The sequence below is a fragment of the Palaemon carinicauda genome, chromosome 13 (genome assembly GCF_036898095.1).
Source record: "Palaemon carinicauda isolate YSFRI2023 chromosome 13, ASM3689809v2, whole genome shotgun sequence".
Lineage (NCBI taxonomy): Eukaryota > Metazoa > Arthropoda > Malacostraca > Decapoda > Palaemonidae > Palaemon > Palaemon carinicauda.
This window is the reverse complement of record NC_090737.1, coordinates 139,170,438-139,192,985: the sequence shown is the minus strand read 5'-3', so window position 1 is coordinate 139,192,985 and position 22,548 is coordinate 139,170,438. Positions and strand designations below refer to the sequence as shown.

Here is a 22,548-nt window from a genome sequence, read left to right as displayed (position 1 = left end):
AGGAAATCAAATAAGGAAACAGATAGAAAAGTGTGCACGAGTGTACCCTCAAGCAAGAGTACTCTAACTAGAACAGTGAAAGACCATTATACAGAGGCTATAGCACTACCCAAGAATAGAGAACAATGGCTTGATTTTGGGAGTGCCCCTTGCCTAGGAGAGCTGCTTACCATTGCTAGAGAGTCTCTTCTACCATTACCAGGGGGATAGTAGCTACTGAACAATTACAGTGCAGTAGTTAACCCCTTAAGTGAAGAATTGTTTGGTTAGCTTAGTGTTATCGGGTGTATGGGGAAAGAGTTTGTGTGTGTGTGTGTGTGTGTGTGTGTGTGTGTGTGTGTAGACTAAGGAAAGATGAACCATAATAAGAGAGGGATAAATGTAGTAGTATGTGGCCAGTCAAAGGCCCCCATAATTCTCTAGCGGTAGTATCCCAACGGGTGGCTGGTGCATGCCTTGGCCAACCTATTCCCCTTGCTGTGTTCCGTTGGTTGCCTTGTTACCTACAATCAATATACAGTATATATATATATATATATATATATATATATATATATATATATATATATATATATATATATATATATATATATATATCCTGTATGATACCGCTGAAAATATATTTTCTGCAACTTGCATTATATTTTCCGTTGTGTACAGGCATGTAGATAGTTATATATCCATTTGCAGCAGTTTATTTCAAGAAATTGTCATAAAATATCTATTTTATATAAGCAAATAAAAGTATTTAACTTTACATTAGCTTAATTGTGTATTTTAAAAAAAATTATCTTCCATTCAATCATATTGTGGTGTGAAAAAAATATGACAACAGCTAGTGGCACTATCTTAATTCTATATCAATAGTTTCTTATTCTTCTTGTTCTTCTTGTTCTTTTTCTTGTTCTTTTTCTTGTTCTTTTTCTTGTTCTTCTTCTACTGTCTCTACAATATTGTCCCTAGTAACGGCAAATATGACTACGTTATACAGTGTTAGACTATTTTTCTGCTGCACAAATTCTAATATATCCGTTGTTTAATAAGACACCAAGGATAAGCCCTACCATCATATCTCTGCAAGACCTCTATTTAAACTTATCCAAAAATACCATAATAACTCTATTAAATATCTATTCATATTATATCTTTAATCACACGTTAAATTCAGTTAAATTCAGCACACGTTAAATTACTCCTCGGTATTTTTAAACAGGTGGCCGGCTGGTTTTCCCTTGGGTGGGCCTCAGCATTCAGACAGTCAGCAGAGCAGCTGTCATCTGGTGGAATATTCTCGCAACACAAGAGCATGACTTTCTCACGGTGCACGCGGCTTGCCCTATACTTAGGGGACACAAATGGAGTACGTTCAGACTGAAAATCAAATATAATAATTTATTTGGACTGTTATTAACTGATAAGATATAGCTCTTCTTTATGTATTATTCAGCATTCAAGTAAATTAAGAAGTTCTTCTTGCCCCATAGGCCTATTTAAGGGACATAAATGGAGTACGTTCAGACTGAAAATTAAATAGAATTATTTATTTAGATTCTTATTAAGTGATAAAATATAGCTCTTCTTTATGCATTATTCAGCATTCAAGTAAACTAAGAAGTTCTTCATTAAATGTGTGACTGCAAATTTTGAATACATGCTGGCACTATAGGCCTATTTAGGGGACACAAATGGAGTAAGTTCAGAATGAAAATCAAATAGAATAATTTATTTGGACTCTTATTGACTGATAAAATATAGCTCTTCTTTATGTATTATTCAGCATTCAAGTAAATTAAGAAGTTCTTCTTGCCCCATAGGCCTATTTAAGGGACACAAATGGAGTAAGTTCAGAATGAAAATCAAATAGAATAATTTATTTGGACTCTTATTGACTGATAAAATATAGCTCTTCTTTATGTATTATTCAGCATTCAAGTAAATTAAGAAGTTCTTTAATGTGTGAATGCAAATTTTGAATATATGCTGGCCCTATAGGCCTATTTAGGGTACACAAATGGAGTACGTTCAGACTGAAAAAACAAATAGAATTATATGTTTAGATTCTTATTAACTGCTAAAATATAGCTCTTCTTTATTCATTATTCAGCATTCAAGTAAATTAAGAAGTTCTTCTTGCCCCATAGGCCTATTTAAGGGACACAAATGGAGTAAGTTCAGACTGAAAATCAAATAGATTTATTTATTTAGATTCTTATTAAGTGATAAAATATAGCTCTTGTTTATGCATTATTCAGCATTCAAGTAAATCAAGAAGTTCTTTAATGTGTGAATGCAAATTTTGAATACCTGTTGGCCCTATAGGCCTATTTAGGGTACATAAATAAATAAGTTCAGACTGAAAATAAAAAAGAATAATTTATTTAGATTGTTATTAAGTGATAATATATAGCTCTTCTTTATACATTATTCAGCATCCAAGTAAACTAAGAAGTTCTTTAATGTGTGAATGCAAATTTTGAATACCTGCTTGCCCTATAGGCCTATTTGGGGTACATAAATGGAGTAAGTTCAGACTGAAAATCAAGTAAAATTATCTATTTACATTCTTATTAACTGATAAAATATAGCTCTTCTTTATGCATTATTCAGCATTGAAGTAAACTTAGTTCTTCATTAAATGTGTGAATGCAAATTTTGAATACATGCTTGCTCTATAGGCCTACTAATGGGACACAACTGGTGTAAGTTCAGACTGAAAATCCTGAAAATCATGTAGAATTATTTATTTACATTCTTATTGACTGATAAAATATAGCTCTTCTTTATGCATTATTCCGTATTTAAGTAAACTAAGAAGTTATTTAATGTGTGAATGCAAATTTTGAATACATGCTTGCCTTATAGGCCTATTTAGGGGACACAAATGGAGTAAGTTCAGACTGAAAATCAAGTTGAATTATTTATTTAGATTCTTATTAAGTGATAAAATATAGCTCTTCTTTATGCATTATTCAGCATTCAAGTAAACTAAGAAGTTCTTTAATGTGTGAATGCAAATTTTGAATACATGCTGGCCCTATAGGCCTATTTAGGGGACACAAATGGAGTAAATTCAGACTGAAAATCAAGTAGATTTATTTATTTACATTCTTATTAATTGATAAAATGTAGCTCTTCTTTATACATTATTCAGCATTGAAGTATACTAAGAAGTTCTTCATTAAATGTGTAACTGCAAATTTTTAATACCTGCTGGCCCTATAGGCCTATTTAGGGGACACAAATGGAGTAAGTTCAGACTGAAAAACAAATAGAATTATTCATTTGGACTCTTATTAACTGATAAAATGTAGCTCTTCTTTATGCATTATTCAGCATTGAAGTAAACCAAGAGGTTCTTCAATAAATGAGTGAATGCAAATGTTGAATACCTAACTGTAGAAAGGTTAGGCCTATACGTACATAATTTATATAGTGTACATTTGTATTCATTATACGTGGTATATACTCCTGCATTTCAGTTGAATACTAATCTGTATTTACTAGCAAGTTTCAATACACAAATGCACACACACACACACACACACACACACACACACACACACACACACACGTGCGTGCGAAATTAATATAATTTTTCTTTTCTTTATTGCAGTTGCCAATAAATGGGTTGGTTACAAGCCCCAGTGGAATACCCATCCCTGTCCCACAGACTCGTCAAAGAAGACATCTCTGTCGCGATAGATTTGTCTCTGCACTCTGCAAATATTCTCTCTCTGCCTACGTGGACCTTTTCCAAAATTTGACACACGGAAATATAAGAATTAAGAAGTTTATTTGAACATCCAAAGAAGTTTAACGATATATTAGACAGGCTTTAGTAGTTAGACGTAAAAATATACAAAATGTGCTGTCTGTGGAGGAGGTGACTAAAGATAATGAGATTTTTTTTTTTTTACAAATTGCAAAATATAAGAATTGAGAAGTTTAATTGAACATCCAAAGAAGTTTCCCGATATATTGGACAGGCTTTAGAAGTTAGACGTATAAATATACAAAATGTGCTGTCTGTGTAGGGGGTAATTAAAGACAATGAGCTTTTTTTTTTTTTTTTTTTTACAAATTGCAGCGTTTACAGATACACATCTAGTAGTAGGCCTATGCCCACAATCATAGTCTTGTGGAGAGAACAACGAAAAACATTGAACCTGCTTTTTAAAAACGCTTGATAATTTTAGAAACATTATAATCAAAATTGTAGAATATATCCACTTATACCATTCTATTTCATACATCATAAAAGCCTTGATCAACAAGCTATTGCATTCTTTAAGTGAAAATATGTTTGTGAAGATGCAATATCTTATAAGTAATGGATTATTATTAGCAATCTTTATACGTGGTCACTTAGGTAATCGATGTATGTATTGGTTTTAAATGTGAAAAATATTTCATCTTCAAAGTCTATTGCTCAACAGTCAGTAGCTTCTCTATAGAAAATGTTTTGACGGAAAAATAATTATAATTTTAATGGGTTAACTAAAATAAAGGCCAAGACAATGAAAACTATATTTTGGAAGCTGTTACACTTTTAATGTTATCATTAGTATTTATATATCCGTAAATATATTGTCCCCTACCAATTATCATGATTTTCTTGCATGATTTAAAAAAAATTAATTTACTAGAATGTTTTCCTTATTCCATTTTAGTATAATAACATGACCTATATATGTGAATCTATCGTATTAGTAGAAATTAGTTTCAAAAGTTGACAAAGAGTAGGTAATTAGCTATAAACTTCTACTGCTGTCCTTAGGAGACTGGTAAAGGTTGGTAAAGCACAGTCTAAGATTGTCTGCATTGGACTGGGTAGGCCTACATTTCTGTAACGTGGCCTTTGCTTTAATATAGAAGATGCTTTCCATAGAAATAGTTGCATAAAAGCATAAAAGGAGACTCATATAGGTATTATAATACTAGATTATATAAATATTAAGAATATAAATGAGTCGTGGCATGGTCTCAACACAATATTGTTTCCACGGCTCCATTAGGATTTTTGTTTATTTATATCCCATAATATGGATGCTGCAATAATGTGTATATCAAATAAAAAAATATATACGTGTACATTGATAAATAAAAATGAATAAAGATAAAATTAGTTTGAAGAGCATGAATTGTTAATGAAAGCAACTCAATGACTCAATACCCTAAAGTTAAGAACCAATTCTATTGCTTCCACAGCAGAAACATAACTTTTATTATATATACACCTTAATATAGATGTTTCTATGAGGTATATATAAAACTATTAAAATATATACGTACACACTGATATAAAAAAAGCCCAAAGATAAAATAGAAATATAATTTGAGAAGTAATAATTGATAATGAACTTGACTCAGCACCCTAAACTTAAGGGTCTAAAATTGTTTCCACGTCAGACACATAACTTTTATTATCTATATTCTTTAATATGGATGCTGTATGAAGTATATATCAAATTAGATAAATATTATATGCTGGTACATTGATATAAAATCTTAAAAGATCAAAGATAAATAAAATTTGAAAAACAATAACTGTGAATGAACGGGACTCAGCACCCGAAAGATAAGCATCTAAACTTGTTCCCCAAGAAGAAATATAATACTTTTTTTAGCTATATTAATTAATATGGACGCTGTATGAAGTATATATTAAACTGGATAAATATAATATGCTGGTAAATCAATATAAAAGACTCAAAATATCAGAGATATTTATAATTTTAGGAATAATAACTGCCAATGAACGCGACTCAGCACCATTCAGTTAAGCGACTAAAATCGTTTCTATATCAGAAACAAGTTTTATTATCTATATTCATTAATATTGATGCTTTATGTAATATATATAAAACTATAAAAATATTATATGCCGGTAAATTGATATAAAAACTCAAAATATCAGATATATTTATAATTTAAAGCGCAACAATTACCAATGAACGCAACTCTGTCATATTGAGATATCTATAATTTGAGGACTAATAATTGTTCATGAACGCGACCTAGAACCGTTCAGTTAAGCGACTAAAATTGTATCCATATAAGAAACAGCTTTTATTAACTATATTCATTACTATAGATGCTGCATGAAGTATATATGAAGTTAAATAAATATTATATTTCGTTATATTGATATTAAAACTAAAAAAATAAGATATATTTATAATTTAAAGAGCAATAATTTTCAACGAACGCAGTGAACGTAACTCTGTATTTTCGCGATGTTTGGTTCAGGGTTGCCATTCGTACGATAATTATAGTACGTGTACGATTATTTTGGGTCCGGTACGATGTACAATACATACCTAAGGTATAAACAATGTAGGTGTGTGTGGGTTTAATTAAACAATTATACTAAAATCTTTTGAAATAAGTCAATCATTTAACACCCTAATAATTATTTTGAAACTGTGTACGATAATCTTGGTTGAAAAACGACAATTTTAAGGCTCATGTACGACAATCCAGTCGAAATAATCTGGCAACCCTGGTTTGTTTACATTGTGTATAAGTCGGCGGGAACAAAAGTACAGCCGAAGGAAAGTGATTATTAACACACACAAATGGATATTTGCAGTTATCTTGACAACCTCAGTGTTTTCGACGATTTATTTAAAGATGTGAAGTTTTATATCACTGGAAATGTAGAACCACAGGTAAGCCAGGGTTACGAAACTAACGGACCAGCTATGTACCTAATGTGGCCCTTAGGCCTGTATATGCCAGTCTAATATCTTTCATTATATGATAAAGTAAGACAAATAAAACAATACTTTAATTTCTTGCTAATTATGTATATATTTTAAATTGGATATAAACTACATGTGGAGCCTTTCTAGTTAATTGGGACACAGCGAGAAAAATGGACAACTAACCCAAATTTCCCCCCCTAACCTGACCTACTAGCCTTGTCTTTACCTTCCTAATGACCTGGCGGGGGGGGGGGGGGTAGTTTGTAGCGCTATGGCCAAGCGTCCTAATTTGCTTATTATCGCTCCGACTGTTATCTTGTATAGAATAAAAACGTTTGGAAATGGTCTACGGATCTTAAATATGTGCCTAAACGCACACTTTTATGTTTTTTGCCGAAAACCCTAAATTACCTGAAAATTTGTGGCTCAAGTTCTTACTCCGGCCACGAATCTTCTCACTCCCGTAGTAGGTAAGGGGGGGTCCGGGGGGGGGAAGCCCCCCTGGGTAATGATACGGCTTTTAGCATAGGTTAGGTGGGTTTTTTAAGTTAGCTTCTCCCGCCAAAATCGTTTTTAAAACGACGGCCACAGTTCAGATTATTCCAGTTTTCTACGAACTCGATTTTAGAATGACGGCCACAGTCCACCCCACTTTATAATATTCCCATTTTCTATGAATGAAAACGGATCTGCCATCACTCTACAAAGGCTCCGGGGGGGCTAAGGCCCCCCTGTGACCCCCTAATCACTGTCGCTATCATACAAACCCAATCTAACCGAACCTAATAGTTTCCAGGTTACATACAACTCCTAGCCCAGGGGCAAGCCCTCGGACCCCCTTCTTGGGCTGAACTTAGAAAATATAAAATAACTTCATATTATGGTATATTGGATCATAGTAAAGGAAAATATAAAATAACTTCATATTATGGTATATCGGATCATAGTAAAGCACATCTTCCCCATAAGGAAAAAAGATTGGGTTAGTAATAAGAAAGATATCGCCCTGTCCCGATAAACTACATTCACCCCCTACATATTTTTGAAATTGGCTGTTTTATCTTCGGTTGCATTTTTTACCGATTTATTTTTGGGTTTTTTTTTTGTGGAATGGCGGACACATCCACTAATTATTCTTAGTAGAGATACATAGGAGCGTTATGTTTTTCTTATTTTGCGAGCTTAGCAAGCTCACAGCTGAGCAAAAATTATTAGATTTCGGTGATAATTCGATGAGGTTTATTGGTTTTTGCTCCGCCGTGCACTCGCTTCGTTCGTGAATAAAGAAAAACATTGAGCGGGGTGTATGTATGATAGTGGCCACCCGTACGTATTATTATGTCTAACTTCGGATACGGCAGTGTAAGGGGGGTCGCAGGGGTGCATTAGGCCCCCCCCCCCATTAGGTAGGTAGGTAAGGACATGGCTTGTAGGTTAGGTTAGGGGGGAAAGTTTAGGTTAGTTGATGTCCTCTTTTAATCAACGCGGGATGAACTGGCCGCTGATATACAGTGATACCTCGGTACTCGACCATAATCCGTTCGAGATCCGTGTTCGACCTCCGATTTGTTCGAGTACCGAATTTTTTTTCCCCATAAGAAATAATGGTATATATTCTATTCCGTTCCCAAGCACTCGAACAGGCCCAAAATATTAATAAAACGTGTACCTAAACAACAATAATTATCTAAATGTGTATGAAATTGGTCAGAAAATCCTATAAAACAATTTTAAACCATTTACTGTACTAAAATAAAACAATTTTAAACCATTTTCTGTACTGTAGTGAACATACCTTTGAGCAGCGGTTCGATGGCATACAGGGATGGATGTGGAGAGGATGGAAGGGGGAGGTTACTGCTTGGAAGGAGAGTCCCCTTCCATGATGTGGCGGGGTAGTTCTCCTTCAGGAGTTGTTTCTCTCTCCAATGAAAGGGTGGGCAGATCTATTTCAGGGGTTTCTTCTCTTCTTTGTCTCTTCTTTGGAGGAGAAACAGGCTTTGATGTAGCAGCTTTCTTTTCTTTTGTGAAAAACTGGTCTATTGTTAATTGTTTCTTCCTCCTCTGCAGTATTCTTCGAAAATGATACATGACACTATCATTAAACATATGCACTGCCCGGTTTGCTACTGCAATTTCTGGGTGGTATTTTTCAGCAAAAGCCTGCACATCTGCCCACTTGGAACAAATTTCATTGATGAGAGAACTTGGAACATCCTCCCTTACCTCATCCTCTTCTGAAGATTCCTGCTCCACAATCAGATCCTGCTGCTGTTGTTGTTGCAGGTGCAACAATTCCTCCACAGTCAACTCGGTAGAATGGCTTTCTACAAGCTCATCAATATCATCCTTGTCGACCTCAAGCCCCAAACTCCTGCCCATGACAACAATTTCCTCAACGACATCAGTGTCATCAGAAATTACAGGGGTAGCAGTGCTTGGACCCGCCTCTGGTTGGAAACCTTCAAACTCCCTCTCTGTGACACATGATGGCCACAGCTTACGCCAGGCAGAGTTCAATGTCCTATAGGTCACACCTCGCCAAGCTTGGTCAATCATGTTAACAGAGTTGAGGATGCTGAAGTGTTCCTTCCAGAATTCCTTTAGGGTCAACTTCGTGTCACTGGTCACTTCAAAACACTTTCTGAAAAGGGCCTTGGTATAGAGTTTTTTGAAGTTTGAAATGACCTGTTGGTCCATGGGCTGGAGTATGGGAGTAGTATTGGGGGGCAAGAATTTGATTTTGATAAAGCTGTATTCTTCTTTCAAGTCATCCTCGAGACCTGGAGGATGTGCAGGAGCATTGTCCATAACCAGAAGACATTTCATTGGCAAGCTCTTTTCAATGAGGTAAGCCTTAACCTGGGGGGCAAACACTTCGTTTATCCACTCAGTAAAGAATTGTCTTGTGACCCAAGATTTAGTGTTCGAGCGCCACATAACTGGTAGTGCACTTTTACAAATATTATTTCGTTTGAACACCCGGGGGTTGTCCGAGTGGTACACTAACAAGGGTTTGATCTTGCAATCGCCACTTGCATTTGCACACAGCAACAATGTTAGCCTATCTTTCATTGGCTTGTGACCTGGCATCTTCGTCTCGTCCTTGGTAATGTACGTATTGGCTGGCATTTTCTTCCAAAATAACCCAGTCTCATCACAATTAAAGACTTGTTGTGCGATCAAATTTTGTTCATTTATGTACCGATCGAATTCCCCCACGTATTTATCGGCTGCAATTTGATCCGAACTAGCTGCCTCCCCATGCCTAGTAACACGATGAATACCTGTTCTATTACGAAACTTTTCAAACCAACCCCTGCTCGCTTTAAATGTAAATGAATCACTTTCACTGGTACTCGGACTTTTCTTCACTAATTCTTCATAGATATGCAACGCTTTTTCACAAATGAACGCTTCACTAACACTTTCCCCGGCCAACTGTTTTTCTTTAATAAATATTAAAAGCAACTTTTCCATCTCCTCAATCACTTGTGGCCTTTGCTTAGTTACCGCCGTAACTCCCGTTGCAACATTCGCCTTCTTAATCATTTCTTTATGCTTTAAAAACGTAGAAATGGTCGACTTCGCCATTCCGTATTCTACCGCTAAATCGGACACTCGTACACCATTCTCATATTTCGCTATAATTTCCTTCTTCAACTCGATCGTTGTTCGCACTGTTTTCCTCTTCTCCTTCCCCTTAACACTCATTACTTTCTTGGGACTCATTATGAAAGCTAAAAAAGCAATTAAAAGCACTGAAAATCACTAAATCACAACGAATGCTGATCGCGCGTTGTCTGAGTGACGCTCTCGAGAGAACTGATGCTTCCCGAACAAGCGAGAGTGGCCGAGATGGCGCGATCATCACAAAGCCCATGCGGTCGTCACGTGTTCGGCTGGTCGAGTACCGAATTTTTGGTCGAGCACCGCAGCAAAAATTTCTCGAAAATTTTGGTCGAACTCCGAATTGTTCGAGTATAGAGTCGTTCGACTACCGAGGTATCACTGTACAAAGGCTCCTATCGAGCTCCTATGTACTGGCAAGCGGTAATGACGCCTGGTGGAACTCTACCTTAACATAGCTCGTTAGCCTAATATTAATGAAATGCCAAGATAGGTTATTTTAGGTGAGCTATTTTAGCGTTAGACATAGGTTTGATTTAGTAAAATTGGGCTGAACTTCCATTTTCTCGGTATTGGTGCGTCGGAGGCCAATTTCGGTTAGAATGCATAATTACTCTTAAATAAAATGGGTTTTCGACTGTTAGCATCATAAAAATCGTTCTTAACACCTTAAAATACTCCCGTAACTAATCATACGTTCGTTCTTCAGAATTATTGATAGTTATTTATGCAGTTTTACCCCTTTGATGGGCCATAGGCCATAGCTCCCCTTTGATAGGTAATGATAAGGCAATAGATTGAATATCTATGGTTGTTTCCCATGTAAAATATGGTCTTCGAGGCTTAACTTGGTTTCAGGCTTACTTATAACTTGATAACAATGGGTTTTGATGGCTATCATTATCAAAATCCCCCCAAAAAATATTTAGTGTGAAGTACGAACACCTCTTATTAGCTTCAAAAGGATAATTGGTTTCTTATGCAGATTTACCTGACCATACTTGGGCCAATCATTGTCTGCGGACCTACAAACCTTTCTTTGGTAATAAACAGGTGTTTTTGTAGTGTTAGCTTAACTTTTGAGGCATAGCTTCTTGTTTCATATATACTTATAACTTGAAAACTGTTTCTGATAGGCATCATCATCAAAATCACTCAAATTTTTTTTTCAATAAAGTAGGAACACCTTTTATTAACTTTGAAATGATTATTGATTTCTTATGCAATTTTAGCCATGTCACTGGTTGAGCCAACCATTGTCCGCCACACTACAAACCTTTTTTTGGTAGCAAACACATGTTATTTTGTTAGCTTGATCTCTTTTATAAACCCATTACGAGATGAGTTTGAAACTTAGGCTTTTGCGTTGGGAAACCCAAAGAATTATTATATAACGCCATACACCAATGGATGATAGGCCATGTATGAATCACGCCAAAACCCCGTTGGAAAAATACATATAGGGAAGAAAGAAATGAATTAATTGAGCTTCAACGTCCATAAGAGTACGACTGAAAATAATATTATAATTTTTAGTTAATAAAAAAAAATAAAGAAATTAAGGGAATTTTATACCTGATGTCAAGAAAAAAAGATAAAGTCAAATTGCTAGATTATTAGGGGTGCAATTGCAAAGTTTGTGCCTCGGCCCTGAACCCGAATGTAGCCATTGTGCTTCATGGGGAATCAGGGTTATTAGGTTGCTGAAGAACAGAACGATTGATCTAACCTGATATATGGAATAGTTATATGAATACCTGATGCATTGTCTGCACTTACTAATTACGAGGGCCTTTTCTGTGCAGTCATTGTACACTGACGCATGTATGTTTATTGGTTACATGCCTGACTGCACTCTTTAGTGTTCTTCACATTGAACACCAACCATAATTATTACCTACGCTGACGAAGTTTGAAAGAGATTATGTCTTTGCCCCTGTTTGTGTGTGTGTGTGTGTTTGTTTGTGAACAGCTTCCTGGTCACAATTTTAATTGTAGAGTAATGAAACTTACATGGATTAACTGTTATATAAAAACCTGGAAATGATTAAATTTTGGAAGGTCAAGGCCACGGTCAAGCAAAATATCCAATGCACGTAATCATCCGTAGGTTTGAACATTGTTGTCACAGAGACTTCAAACTTGGTTCATATTCAAGTGTATGAAAATCCATGCCACTTAATACATGTTAAGGTCAAAGGTCAAGGTCGAGCAAAAGGTCGAGGAATGAGCTGCCGCAGCGGAGGTCCAAGGACTATTGAATGTCCCTTTAATTTTTAACTATCACTTTCTGGGTCCAAACCTCATGTTTGATAGATATAGCTATGTGACCACTGGTTAAGTACAGAAAAAATGTATTATATTATTTTGCTCTCATCATTCATTATTCGACAACTCATTTATTTTTCTTTCTTCTAGGTCTTGAAGCTTTTAGCGGATGGAGGAGCCAAACAAGATGCTCACATTACAGATTACATAACTCACCTTATCACCGGAGAGGAACCTAGCGAGGATGAAATCGGAGAGGTTAAAGATATCTATGAAAAGCCCGTCGTAACCCAGAAATGGGTCGTCATGTCGGCCAAGTGTGGAAAACAACTCCCGTATCCTTTTAATCGGAAAAGCTTTCTGTTGGTAGTTTCTATACCATTACAAATGTAGCAAGAATAGAGTTTGTTGGGAATGGTTTAATTTCATCTCCCAAAATTTCTGGCTGTTCAATTCTGAAAAGAGAATTAGAAATCTTTTTTTTATTCTTTTTTTATATATACAGTAAGCAGTAGCAGCGTTAAATTGTAATAATTTTATTTTCTATTAGAAAAAAAGTATATATACTTTTTCAATGGGGAAAATGATGAACAAATTTTCTGCATCTTTTTCTTAATTTGTATTTGCAAAAGTTAGATATTTTTTTGGTTTACTTGTGTCATTCTTAATTTCATTTTAAGTTCATCTTGTCGAAAATCCATCTGCTCCTTCTGCTCCTTTCTTCTACTTACTATTTTGTTGGTTTCTATTTGTTCCGACGCAAAAACAAACATTTCGTCTTTTAGAACCACTCCTCTACCAATCAAAAATGACTACCTTGTTACCAAGCCGCAATGACCGTTTCCAGCTTGCAACCAAAGACTCAGTTATTAAAGGAATCAGGGTTTTATAGCTAAGAATAATACAAATAACACCCAAAGCACGAGGGAGAGTCCAACGGGCCATGCGAAAACCACACGGAACACGAGACGGGGTCACAAAGATCGAACTGAGATAAGAGGAGCGTCGAGATGTTATCACGACGCGACCAGAAAACTTACTGGAGATCACAGCCTAAGATCACAGGTGGCCTACCGCGGGGTTGCCCTCATGGCACGTATCCTTCCGGTAGGTCTACCATTACAGAAGAGGAGTAGGGTAAACTACACAAAACTCTGGTCGTTAGAGAGGAGGTTCCAGGTAACTCCTATGAAAGTAGTTCTCGGTAAGTATGTTAGGAAAAATACAAATCACTAATAATTTGTGATATTATTTTGTTATCTTCCACAGTGAGTTTAGTATCATCGTCATATTATTTGACTAATCTGAGTTATGACTTTACATGGATATGTTAGCATTTTCTGATAAATGATGAAAGAGTTTTATGTCTCGTAATGAGAAATCCCCGACGTGGTAACGTCCCTGACTGGCGAATGCTAGACTGGAGTTCGAGTCCCGCTCAGACTCGTTAGTTTCTTTTGTCGCTGCAACCTCGCCATTCTTGTGAGCTAAGGATGGGGGTTTTAGAGGAGCCAATAGGTCTACCTGCCGAGTCAAAAGCAGTCATTGCCTGGTCCTCCTTGGTCCTAGCTTGGGTGGAAAGGGGGCTTGGGCACTGATTATATATATGTTCACTCTCTAGGGCATTGTCCTGCTCGATTGGGCAGTGTCACTGCCCCTTGCCTCTGCCATTCATGAGCGGTCTTTTTAGGTCAGATGTGTATGACCGAGGTTACTTATGATGTGCGTAAAGCTTGGTTTCAGGATTGGTGGTTTCGATACAGTTTACCAGTTAGATACACTACTGCTTCAGCATTTTAATGTCATATATCTTCTTCTTCCCAGCTGGTTCCCATTTTTATATGGGGTCGCCGTTGCGTATGAGCCGTTTCCATCTTTTTCTATTGTGCGCTTCTGCCTCATCAATCCCTTTCTCCTGTAAGTCTCCTCTCACACAGTCCCTCCATCTCTTTCTTGGTCTCCCTCTTCTTCTTCTTCCTTGAACCTCCATCTCCATAGTATGTCTCCCAACGGGGTCCTCATCTCTCCTCATCAGTTGTCCATACCATCTCAGCCTCCCTTCCTGCACTTTCTTTGATATTTCCACCACCTTTGTCGACCCCCTTATGTAGTCATTTCTTATCCGATCCTCTCTTGTCACCCCAGACATCCACCTAAGCATTCTCATTTCTGCCACATCCATCGTCTTCTCCTCTGTCTTCCTCATGCTTGCTGTTTCCGTTCCATACAGCATTGCTGTTCTTACCACTGTCTTATGAAATTTTCCTTTTAACCTCAGTGGTATTCTAATGTCATATATCTATGTACGGTATATGAAATTTTGTACGTTATAGTATTTCCTTAACTTTCTGTATAGATTAGCAGCATTCTCCCCAGACACGGGTCAGCTTTTTTCTGGCGTTGTGGCGTGTGTCTCAAAGATGGGCCTTGCTGATACTAAAGCTCTGTGGGCCATGATAACTTATCATGGAGGGAAATGTACTATTGTATTAAACAAAAGCAATACTCACCTTATCGTTGGTAAACAAGAAGGGGTAAGTATATTGCAGTTTGTTTCTTGGTAAAAGCTCTGTACGTAAATTGTTTGAAAGAGATTCAGTTAGTTTTAAAGTAAGTTCTGTACAAATATCTTAAAAATTACTTTTCCAGAGCACTAATTTTATTGTGAGTTCGATTCTAAAAATCCAGACTTTATGTGAGTAAATAAACAGTCAATGTGGTAACTATTTTGAGCAAATCAGTTTTGAGAGTGGACAAGACATCATTAAATATTGCTTTAAAAAAAAATTAACCTTTTCCTTTTAAGTATCTTGAACTTTTCAGCAATTTTTATTGGATTTTAGTGCCGCTATTTTTCTTAGTAATACTGTATGGTGTTCGGATTCCTACAGACTGCAATATTACAAGAGCTCGCTTCTGGTTATTCGAGGCGGGATCTCTCTCTCTCTCTCTCTCTCTCTCTCTCTCTCTCTCTCTCTCTCTCTCTCTCTCTCTCTCTCTCTCTCTCACTGGGCTATTTTTCCATGTTGTACCCGTTATAGCATCATGCTTTTCCAACTAAGGTTGTAGCTTAGCTAGGAATAACAATAATGGTCCAGTTTTATAGTTTAGCACAAGTCAAGCATTTGCTTTTTTTCTTTTGCTTTTTTTTTTGTACAGTTCCATCTTTCCCTCTGTAACAGTTAGAAATATTAGTTCTATATTGTGTTTTAAGGTTCAGATGACTCTTTTTGCTTTAATTTTCCCTTACAGTACTGCTGTAATTAGTGTTTAGTGTTTAACATAGATTAGATAATGCTATTTAATGTTTAGCAAATCACTCGCTGTGTTTTCTGTTACCTGTTGCTCTACATCCTGTACTGTATTTTCACATTAGGAATATTAAATGTAAGAAATGAATAGAGCACAGTATTCTTTTAGTTATTCCTATGGATTATTTGATTAAGATTTTAACCTTTTATCTTTTACGAGAAATCTACGGAGGAGTACTCGCTAGTTTTTGTCAGTTTACGCAATATACATACTGCATTAAAATTTGCATTTATTATGTAACTTTTTATGTTCCAGGATAAATATAATAAAGCACTGAACCACGAAGAGCAAATTAATATTGTCACACCTGACTGGGTAGCGGACTGCATTGCGGAAAGTACCAAGCTTGACGAACAGGAATACCATCCTCGACTTTTAAAGCAGCCCAGGCAACCAGGATCGCATCACACGCCACCTCCAGCACCAAGAGAAAGAAAGAGAAAGCCGGTTTATCTGCAACAGAAGGTAGAGGAAGTGAAGAAGAAGGAAGAAAAGAAAAAGGAACCAGAGAAATCATTATTTGACAGTTTACATTTTAGTGACGACGATGACGATGAAGAAGACGACGATGGATCGGACAAAGGCATGTCTTTGTTGGATCAGCTCAAAACTCCGCATTCTTGGAAACCGATAGGTTCAAAGCCCTCGGCCCCAAGCGCACCAGCTCCGACTGTCGCAAGTACCACCGCCCAGGTGGTGGAAAAGTCCTCGACGCCCCCTTCCGTTCAGGTTACTGCACCGTCATCTCAACCTCCCCAATCATCAAATCAGGTTGCCCACCAAAATACAGCTGCGGCCAAAAGTTTCCCTACAAGCACTCTACACGAGACGGAAAAGGAACAGCCCTCCGAATCCGTCATGCAGACTGTATCCCAGGTGACGCCACCACCTCCTGTGGCCACGCTTCCTTCAGTGTCAACTCCAATTGCCACTCTGTCTACAGTTGAGCCTGATATGGCAACTCAAATTTTGCCTTCTTTAGATGGCCAGCCTATATTACAAGATTCCCCAACATCGTCAAACGATAATCAGCCTCCAGAAATCAGTTCGCCCCCTGTTCCAGTCCCGCCAGTGGCCACTGTTGGAATGCCTCTCCAACGTAAGTCAAAACCATTTGGTAACAGTTTTGTATATTCTCAGAGCAGTTATCAGGAAATTTATTTCAGTATTTTATTGACATTTTTCATATTTCCTTTGTAATCACCATTAACCCGTTTACCCCCAATGCTATTTGGAACTTTCCCACCCTTAACCCCCAGGCGTTTTCCGTTTTCAAGGGCGTTTCGCAATATTTTTTTTTTTTCTATTGCGCTGACAGCCTTAATTTTCGTCATAGAGAGGTCAGGTTGGTCTCATTCTCTTGGAAAATGCCTGAATTTTCTCAAAAAATTATCAAAAATATGAAAAAAAAAATTTTTATGGCATTTTTTCGCAAAGACGTACTGGTACGTCCATGGGGGTTAAGGAATGAGTTTTGTGAAATGTACCAGTACGTCCTTTGGGGGTAAAAGGGTTAATAATCTTGTAAACATGGCATAAAGATTATTCTAGGGTATAATGTAAAGGTATATATACACTATGATGCAAGATACATACATACATTTACCAAGGCACTTCCCCAAGTTTTGGGGGGTAGCCGACATCAAACAAAAAAAAAAAGGGGGAGACGTCTCCTCTCTACGTTCCCCCCAGCCTGACAAGGGACTCAACCGAGTACGGCTGGTACTGCTAGGGTGCCACAGCCCACCCTCCCCCGTTATCCACCACAGATGAAGCTTCATAACGCTGAATCCCCTACTGCTGCTACCTCCGCAGTCATCTTAAGGCACCGGAGGAAGCAGCAGGGCCTACCGGAACTGTGTCACAATTGCTCGCCATTCATTCCTATTTCTAGCACGCTCTCTTGCCTCTCACATCTATCCCCCTATCACCCAGAGCTTTCTTCACTCCATCCATCCACCCAAACCTTGGCCTTCCTCTCGTACTTCTCCCATCAACTCTTGCATTCATCACCTTCTTTAGCAGACAGCCATTTTCCATTCTCTTAACATGGCCAAACCAACTCAACACATTCATATGATGCAAGATAGAAAGATTAAAAGATGTCAGGATGAAAATAAACACTGAAATAATACATCATCATTTTAATACCGACAATATTTAATGCAATAAGTTTCTGGCTAAATTTAATGCTGGCAAACGTTAATAAGAAGTTGAAAGTAAAGCTTTTTATAGGGCTACACATTTGCAATGTTTTAAAAATACATTCTTTCATAACCTTCGAGCTCTCTAACACTATTCGTTTACTTTGCATATATAAGAAGAGGAACTTTGGGTTTTTCAATAAGTTTTGCTCACTCTTACTGCATCATTTAGACATGTTACTTACAATTTCAAAAAGGTCTCATTCATGTGTTCAAATTTCTTCGTATAACAGCACATGGAGAAATTCTTGGTAACCCTTTTTACCCCCAATGGACGTACTGGTACGTTTCACAAAACTCATCCCTTTACCCCCATGGACGTACCGGTACGTCCTTGCAAAAAACCGCTAATTACATTTGTTTGCATATTTTTTATAACTTTTTGAGAAACTTCGGGTATTTTCCAAAAGAATGAGACCAACCTGACCTCTCTATGACAAAAAATAAGGCTGTTAGAGCAATTTAAAAAAAATATATATTGCAAAATGTGCTTGAAAAAGAAAATGCCTGGGGTTTAAGGGTTGGAAAGTTCCAAATAGCTGGGGGGTAAAGGGGTTAATGTATATAGTAAATTTCTTTAGTTGTAAGTCATGCTTCTAATTTTTATTTCTTCCTATAGATTCCTCGGCACCAACATCATCACCAGTTGGCGTGTCTCGACTAACGCCCCCGAATGTAGGTCGGTCAGTCACTCCAAGTTTAGCTCAGTCACCATCGCCCAACGTTTCCAGAGCGACTCCGCCGGGGATGGCTCGCGCAACTCCCCCTAATTCTTCACGAGAGAGCCATCCTTTTCCTACAGTTGGTGGCCCTTTGCCACCCAATTCACACGTTGGCCCGCCCCCGGTCTCCTTGCGAACAACCCCGCCAAATATGTCGAGAGGAACTCCACCAAACAACTCGTGTATAACACCTCCCAATATTTCTCAGTTAGCGCAGCCAGTGACTCAACGCAGTACCCCTCCAGGTCCTTTAGGACCATTGCAGAGGACGCCTGCAATGCCTCCTACCGTGACAGGTCCAGTTGTCCGTGCAAGTGGGTTGGTGATTCAGCGCTCCCCCAGCATGCCCAGCACGGTTCCGCAACAAGTTCATGCCGTAAGTGTCTTTTGCATATACATAGTGCCTAATTATTAAGGAAATTATTAAGGCAATTCCTCATTCTTTTCCTAGCCATAGCTAATTATTAGGGAAATTATTAAGGCAATTCCTCATTCTTTTCCTAGCCGTGGCTAATTATTAGGGAAATTATTAAGGCAATTCCTCATTCTTTTCCTTGCCGTAGCTAATTATTAGGGAAATTATTAAGGCAATTCCTCATTCTTTTCCTAGCCGTGGATAATTATTAAGGAAATTAAGGCAATTCCTCATTCTTTTCCTAGCCGTGGCCTTAACCAGACAAGTCACTCCCGTGACCTGCACTGTCCTTTTGTGTTTTTCCAAACTATTTTAGTAAAATAAGTTTTGTATGAAAGCTATATACTGTATGAATAAAGATTGAACACTATTCAGAATATACTGTATAAGGAGGAGACTAAAAGAAAGTTGAGGTTAACAGTACTACATTATAAGAATTTTTATGTATTGGTAGATTTGAGGTGGTTGGTGTAGAGAGAAAACATTTTTATTCAGTATTACCTCCTGTATTTAATCTTGTGTTATAATTCAGGAAGACTTAGTACATGATAGAAGAGAGTGAAGAGGATTTGCTTCGGGTCTAACCTTATAATGGGAAGGGGTGACATAAAAATGTCCGTAATATTGACAACATGATAATGGTTTGTGACTCACCCCTCAATTTTGATTCTCAATGTTCTTATGGTTTTTCATGAAGGTTGTAATGATAATAATTTTCTCTGACATATTGTCAGTTTTCAGTTTCCTGTTTCATTTAAGAATCTATTAAATATTACAGGTTTTCAGTTTCCCTTTTCATTTAAGAATCTATTAAATATTACAGGTTTTCAGTTTCCCTTTTCATTTAAGAATCTATTAAATATTACAGGTTTTCAGTTTCCCTTTTCATTTAAGAATCTATTAAGTATTACAGGTTTTCAGTTTCCCTTTTCATTTAAGAATCTATTAAATATTACAGGTTTTCAGTTTCCCTTTTCATTTAAGAATCTATTAAATATTATAGGTTTTCAGTTTCCTGTTTCATTTAAGAATCTATTAGATATTGTCAGTTTTCAGTTTCTCTTTGCATTTAAGAATCTATTAAATATAGGTTTTCTGTTTCCCTTCATATTTAAGAATATATTAGATATAGGTTTTCAGTTTCCCTTTTCATTTAAGAATCTATTAGATATAGGTTTTCAGTTTCCCTTTTCATTTAAGAATCTATTAAATATAGGTTTTCAGTTTCCCTTTTCATTTAAACATCTACTAAATACCCTGTATAGGTTTTCAATTTCCCTTTCCATTTAAGTATCTAAGAATCTATTAAATATTATAGGTTTTCGGTTTCCTTTTTCATTTAAGAATCTAAGAATCTATTAAATATTATAGGTTTTCGGTTTCCCTTTTTATTTAAGAATCTACTAAATGTTATAGGTTTTCAGTTTCAAATTGATGCTGGATTGATCTCAAATCACACATCTCTCATAGGCTGCCATCCCAGGGGCTGTCGTGAGACTCCCTCAGGGCGTCACGTCGCACGAGCTGCAGCGGATGACTCCAGCGCAACGTCAGACTTTCCTACACAACCTCCACCAGAAGCAGTTACAAGAGAGGCAGAACAGGGGTAAACCCCGCGCTGGGAAGCCTCCGGAGCCACAAGTATGTTTCATTTTGACGGCTGCTTAATTTTGATTAAATTTGTATTATTTTGATGAAGCTTAACCCTTCTACCCCCATTGGATGTACTGGTACGTATCACAAAACTCATCCCTTAACCCCAATGGACGTACTGGTACGTTTCACAAAACTCATCCCTTAACCCCCATGGACTTACTGGTACGTATTACAAAACTCAATCCCTTAACCCCCATGGACGTACTGGTACGTTTCACAAAACACAGCCCTGAACCCCCATGGACGTACTGGTACGTTTCACAAAACTCATCCCTTAACCCCAATGGACATACTGGTACGTCCTTGCAAAAAACTATTTGCCTTTTATTTGCATATTTTTGATAACTGTATGAGAAACTTCAGGCATTTTCCAAAAGAATGAGACCAACCTGACCTCTCTATGACGAAAATTAGGCTGTTTGCATGGTCTAAAAAAAAAATATTGCAAAACGTGCTTGAAAACTGAAAACGTCTGGGGGTTAAGGGTGGGAAAGTTCCAAATAGCATTGGGGGTAAAAGGGTTAACTTGAATCACATAGCTAATACCCTTCAAGTATGAGCTTCTCAACTCCTAAATTAACTAAAGAATTTATTCTCCCAACTCTTATAATATTATTATTGTTATAAGCTAAGCTATAACCTTAGTTTGAAAAGCAAGATGCTATAAGCCCAAGGGCTCCCACAAGGAAAAATAGCCCAGTGAGGATGGAAACAAAGAAATAAATTACAAGAGAAGTAATAAATAATAAAAATGAAACATCAAATCAGATCTTTCTTATATAAACTATAAAAACTTTAAAGAAACTAAGAGGAAGAGAAATAAGATAGGACAGTGTGCCCGAGTGTGCCTCTCTTGTCTGGGGGACCAAGCAGCACTGCCGTGCAGAAACTATGGCCAGGGGTTTATATAAACCTCTACTGTATAAACAAGGCATGCATCTTACTTGAATTCATCTAGGCACTATTGTATACTCATTAACAACAACCTTCCATTCTTTTAGCAGTATAAATAAGGCATGCGTTTTTCTTGCATTGATCCACACCTATTAACAACAACCTTCCGTTCTTTTAACAGTATAAATAAGGCGTGCGTTTTACTTGAATTCATCTATACTTATTAACAACAACCATTCTTTTAACAGTATAAATAGGGCATGCATTTTACTTGAATTCATCTAGGCACTATACTCATTAACAACCTTCCATTCTTTTAGCAGTATAAATAAGGCGTGCGTTTCACTTGAATTCATCTATACTTATTAACGACAACCTTCCGTTCTTTTAGCAGTATAAATAAGGCGTGCGTTTCACTTGAATTCATCTATACTTATTAACAACAACCTTCCGTTCTTTTAGCAGTATAAATAAGGCATGCATCTTACTTGAATTCATCTAGGCACTTTACTCATTAACAACAACCTTCCATTCTTTTAGCAGTATAAATAAGGCGTGCGTTTTACTTGCATTGATCTACACCTATTAACGACAACCTTCCGTTCTTTTAGCAGTATAAATAAGGTGTGCGTTTCACTTGAATTCATCTATACTTATTAACAACAACCTTCCGTTCTTTTAGCAGTATAAATAAGGCATGCATCTTACTTGAATTCATCTAGGCACTTTACTCATTAACA

The 22,548-nt window shown here is 37.0% G+C and overlaps 1 protein-coding gene and 1 pseudogene across 1 annotated transcript in view; both read left to right on the top strand.

The window, feature by feature from the left end:
- Window positions 1–3,798, top strand: part of LOC137651847 (prolyl 4-hydroxylase subunit alpha-2-like) — an 18,795-nt pseudogene extending 14,997 nt beyond the window's left edge.
- Window positions 3,799–6,516: 2,718 nt separating this feature from the next.
- Window positions 6,517–22,548, top strand: part of LOC137652522 (PAX-interacting protein 1-like) — a 58,428-nt gene continuing 42,396 nt past the window's right edge. The window contains exons 1-6 of the mRNA XM_068385978.1: window positions 6,517–6,671; window positions 12,756–12,940; window positions 14,962–15,139; window positions 16,173–17,016; window positions 18,741–19,219; window positions 20,729–20,899. Coding sequence (XP_068242079.1) covers window positions 6,579–6,671; window positions 12,756–12,940; window positions 14,962–15,139; window positions 16,173–17,016; window positions 18,741–19,219; window positions 20,729–20,899 — 1,950 coding nt within the window. The 5' untranslated portion in view covers window positions 6,517–6,578. The remainder of the gene's footprint in view (window positions 6,672–12,755; window positions 12,941–14,961; window positions 15,140–16,172; window positions 17,017–18,740; window positions 19,220–20,728; window positions 20,900–22,548) is intronic.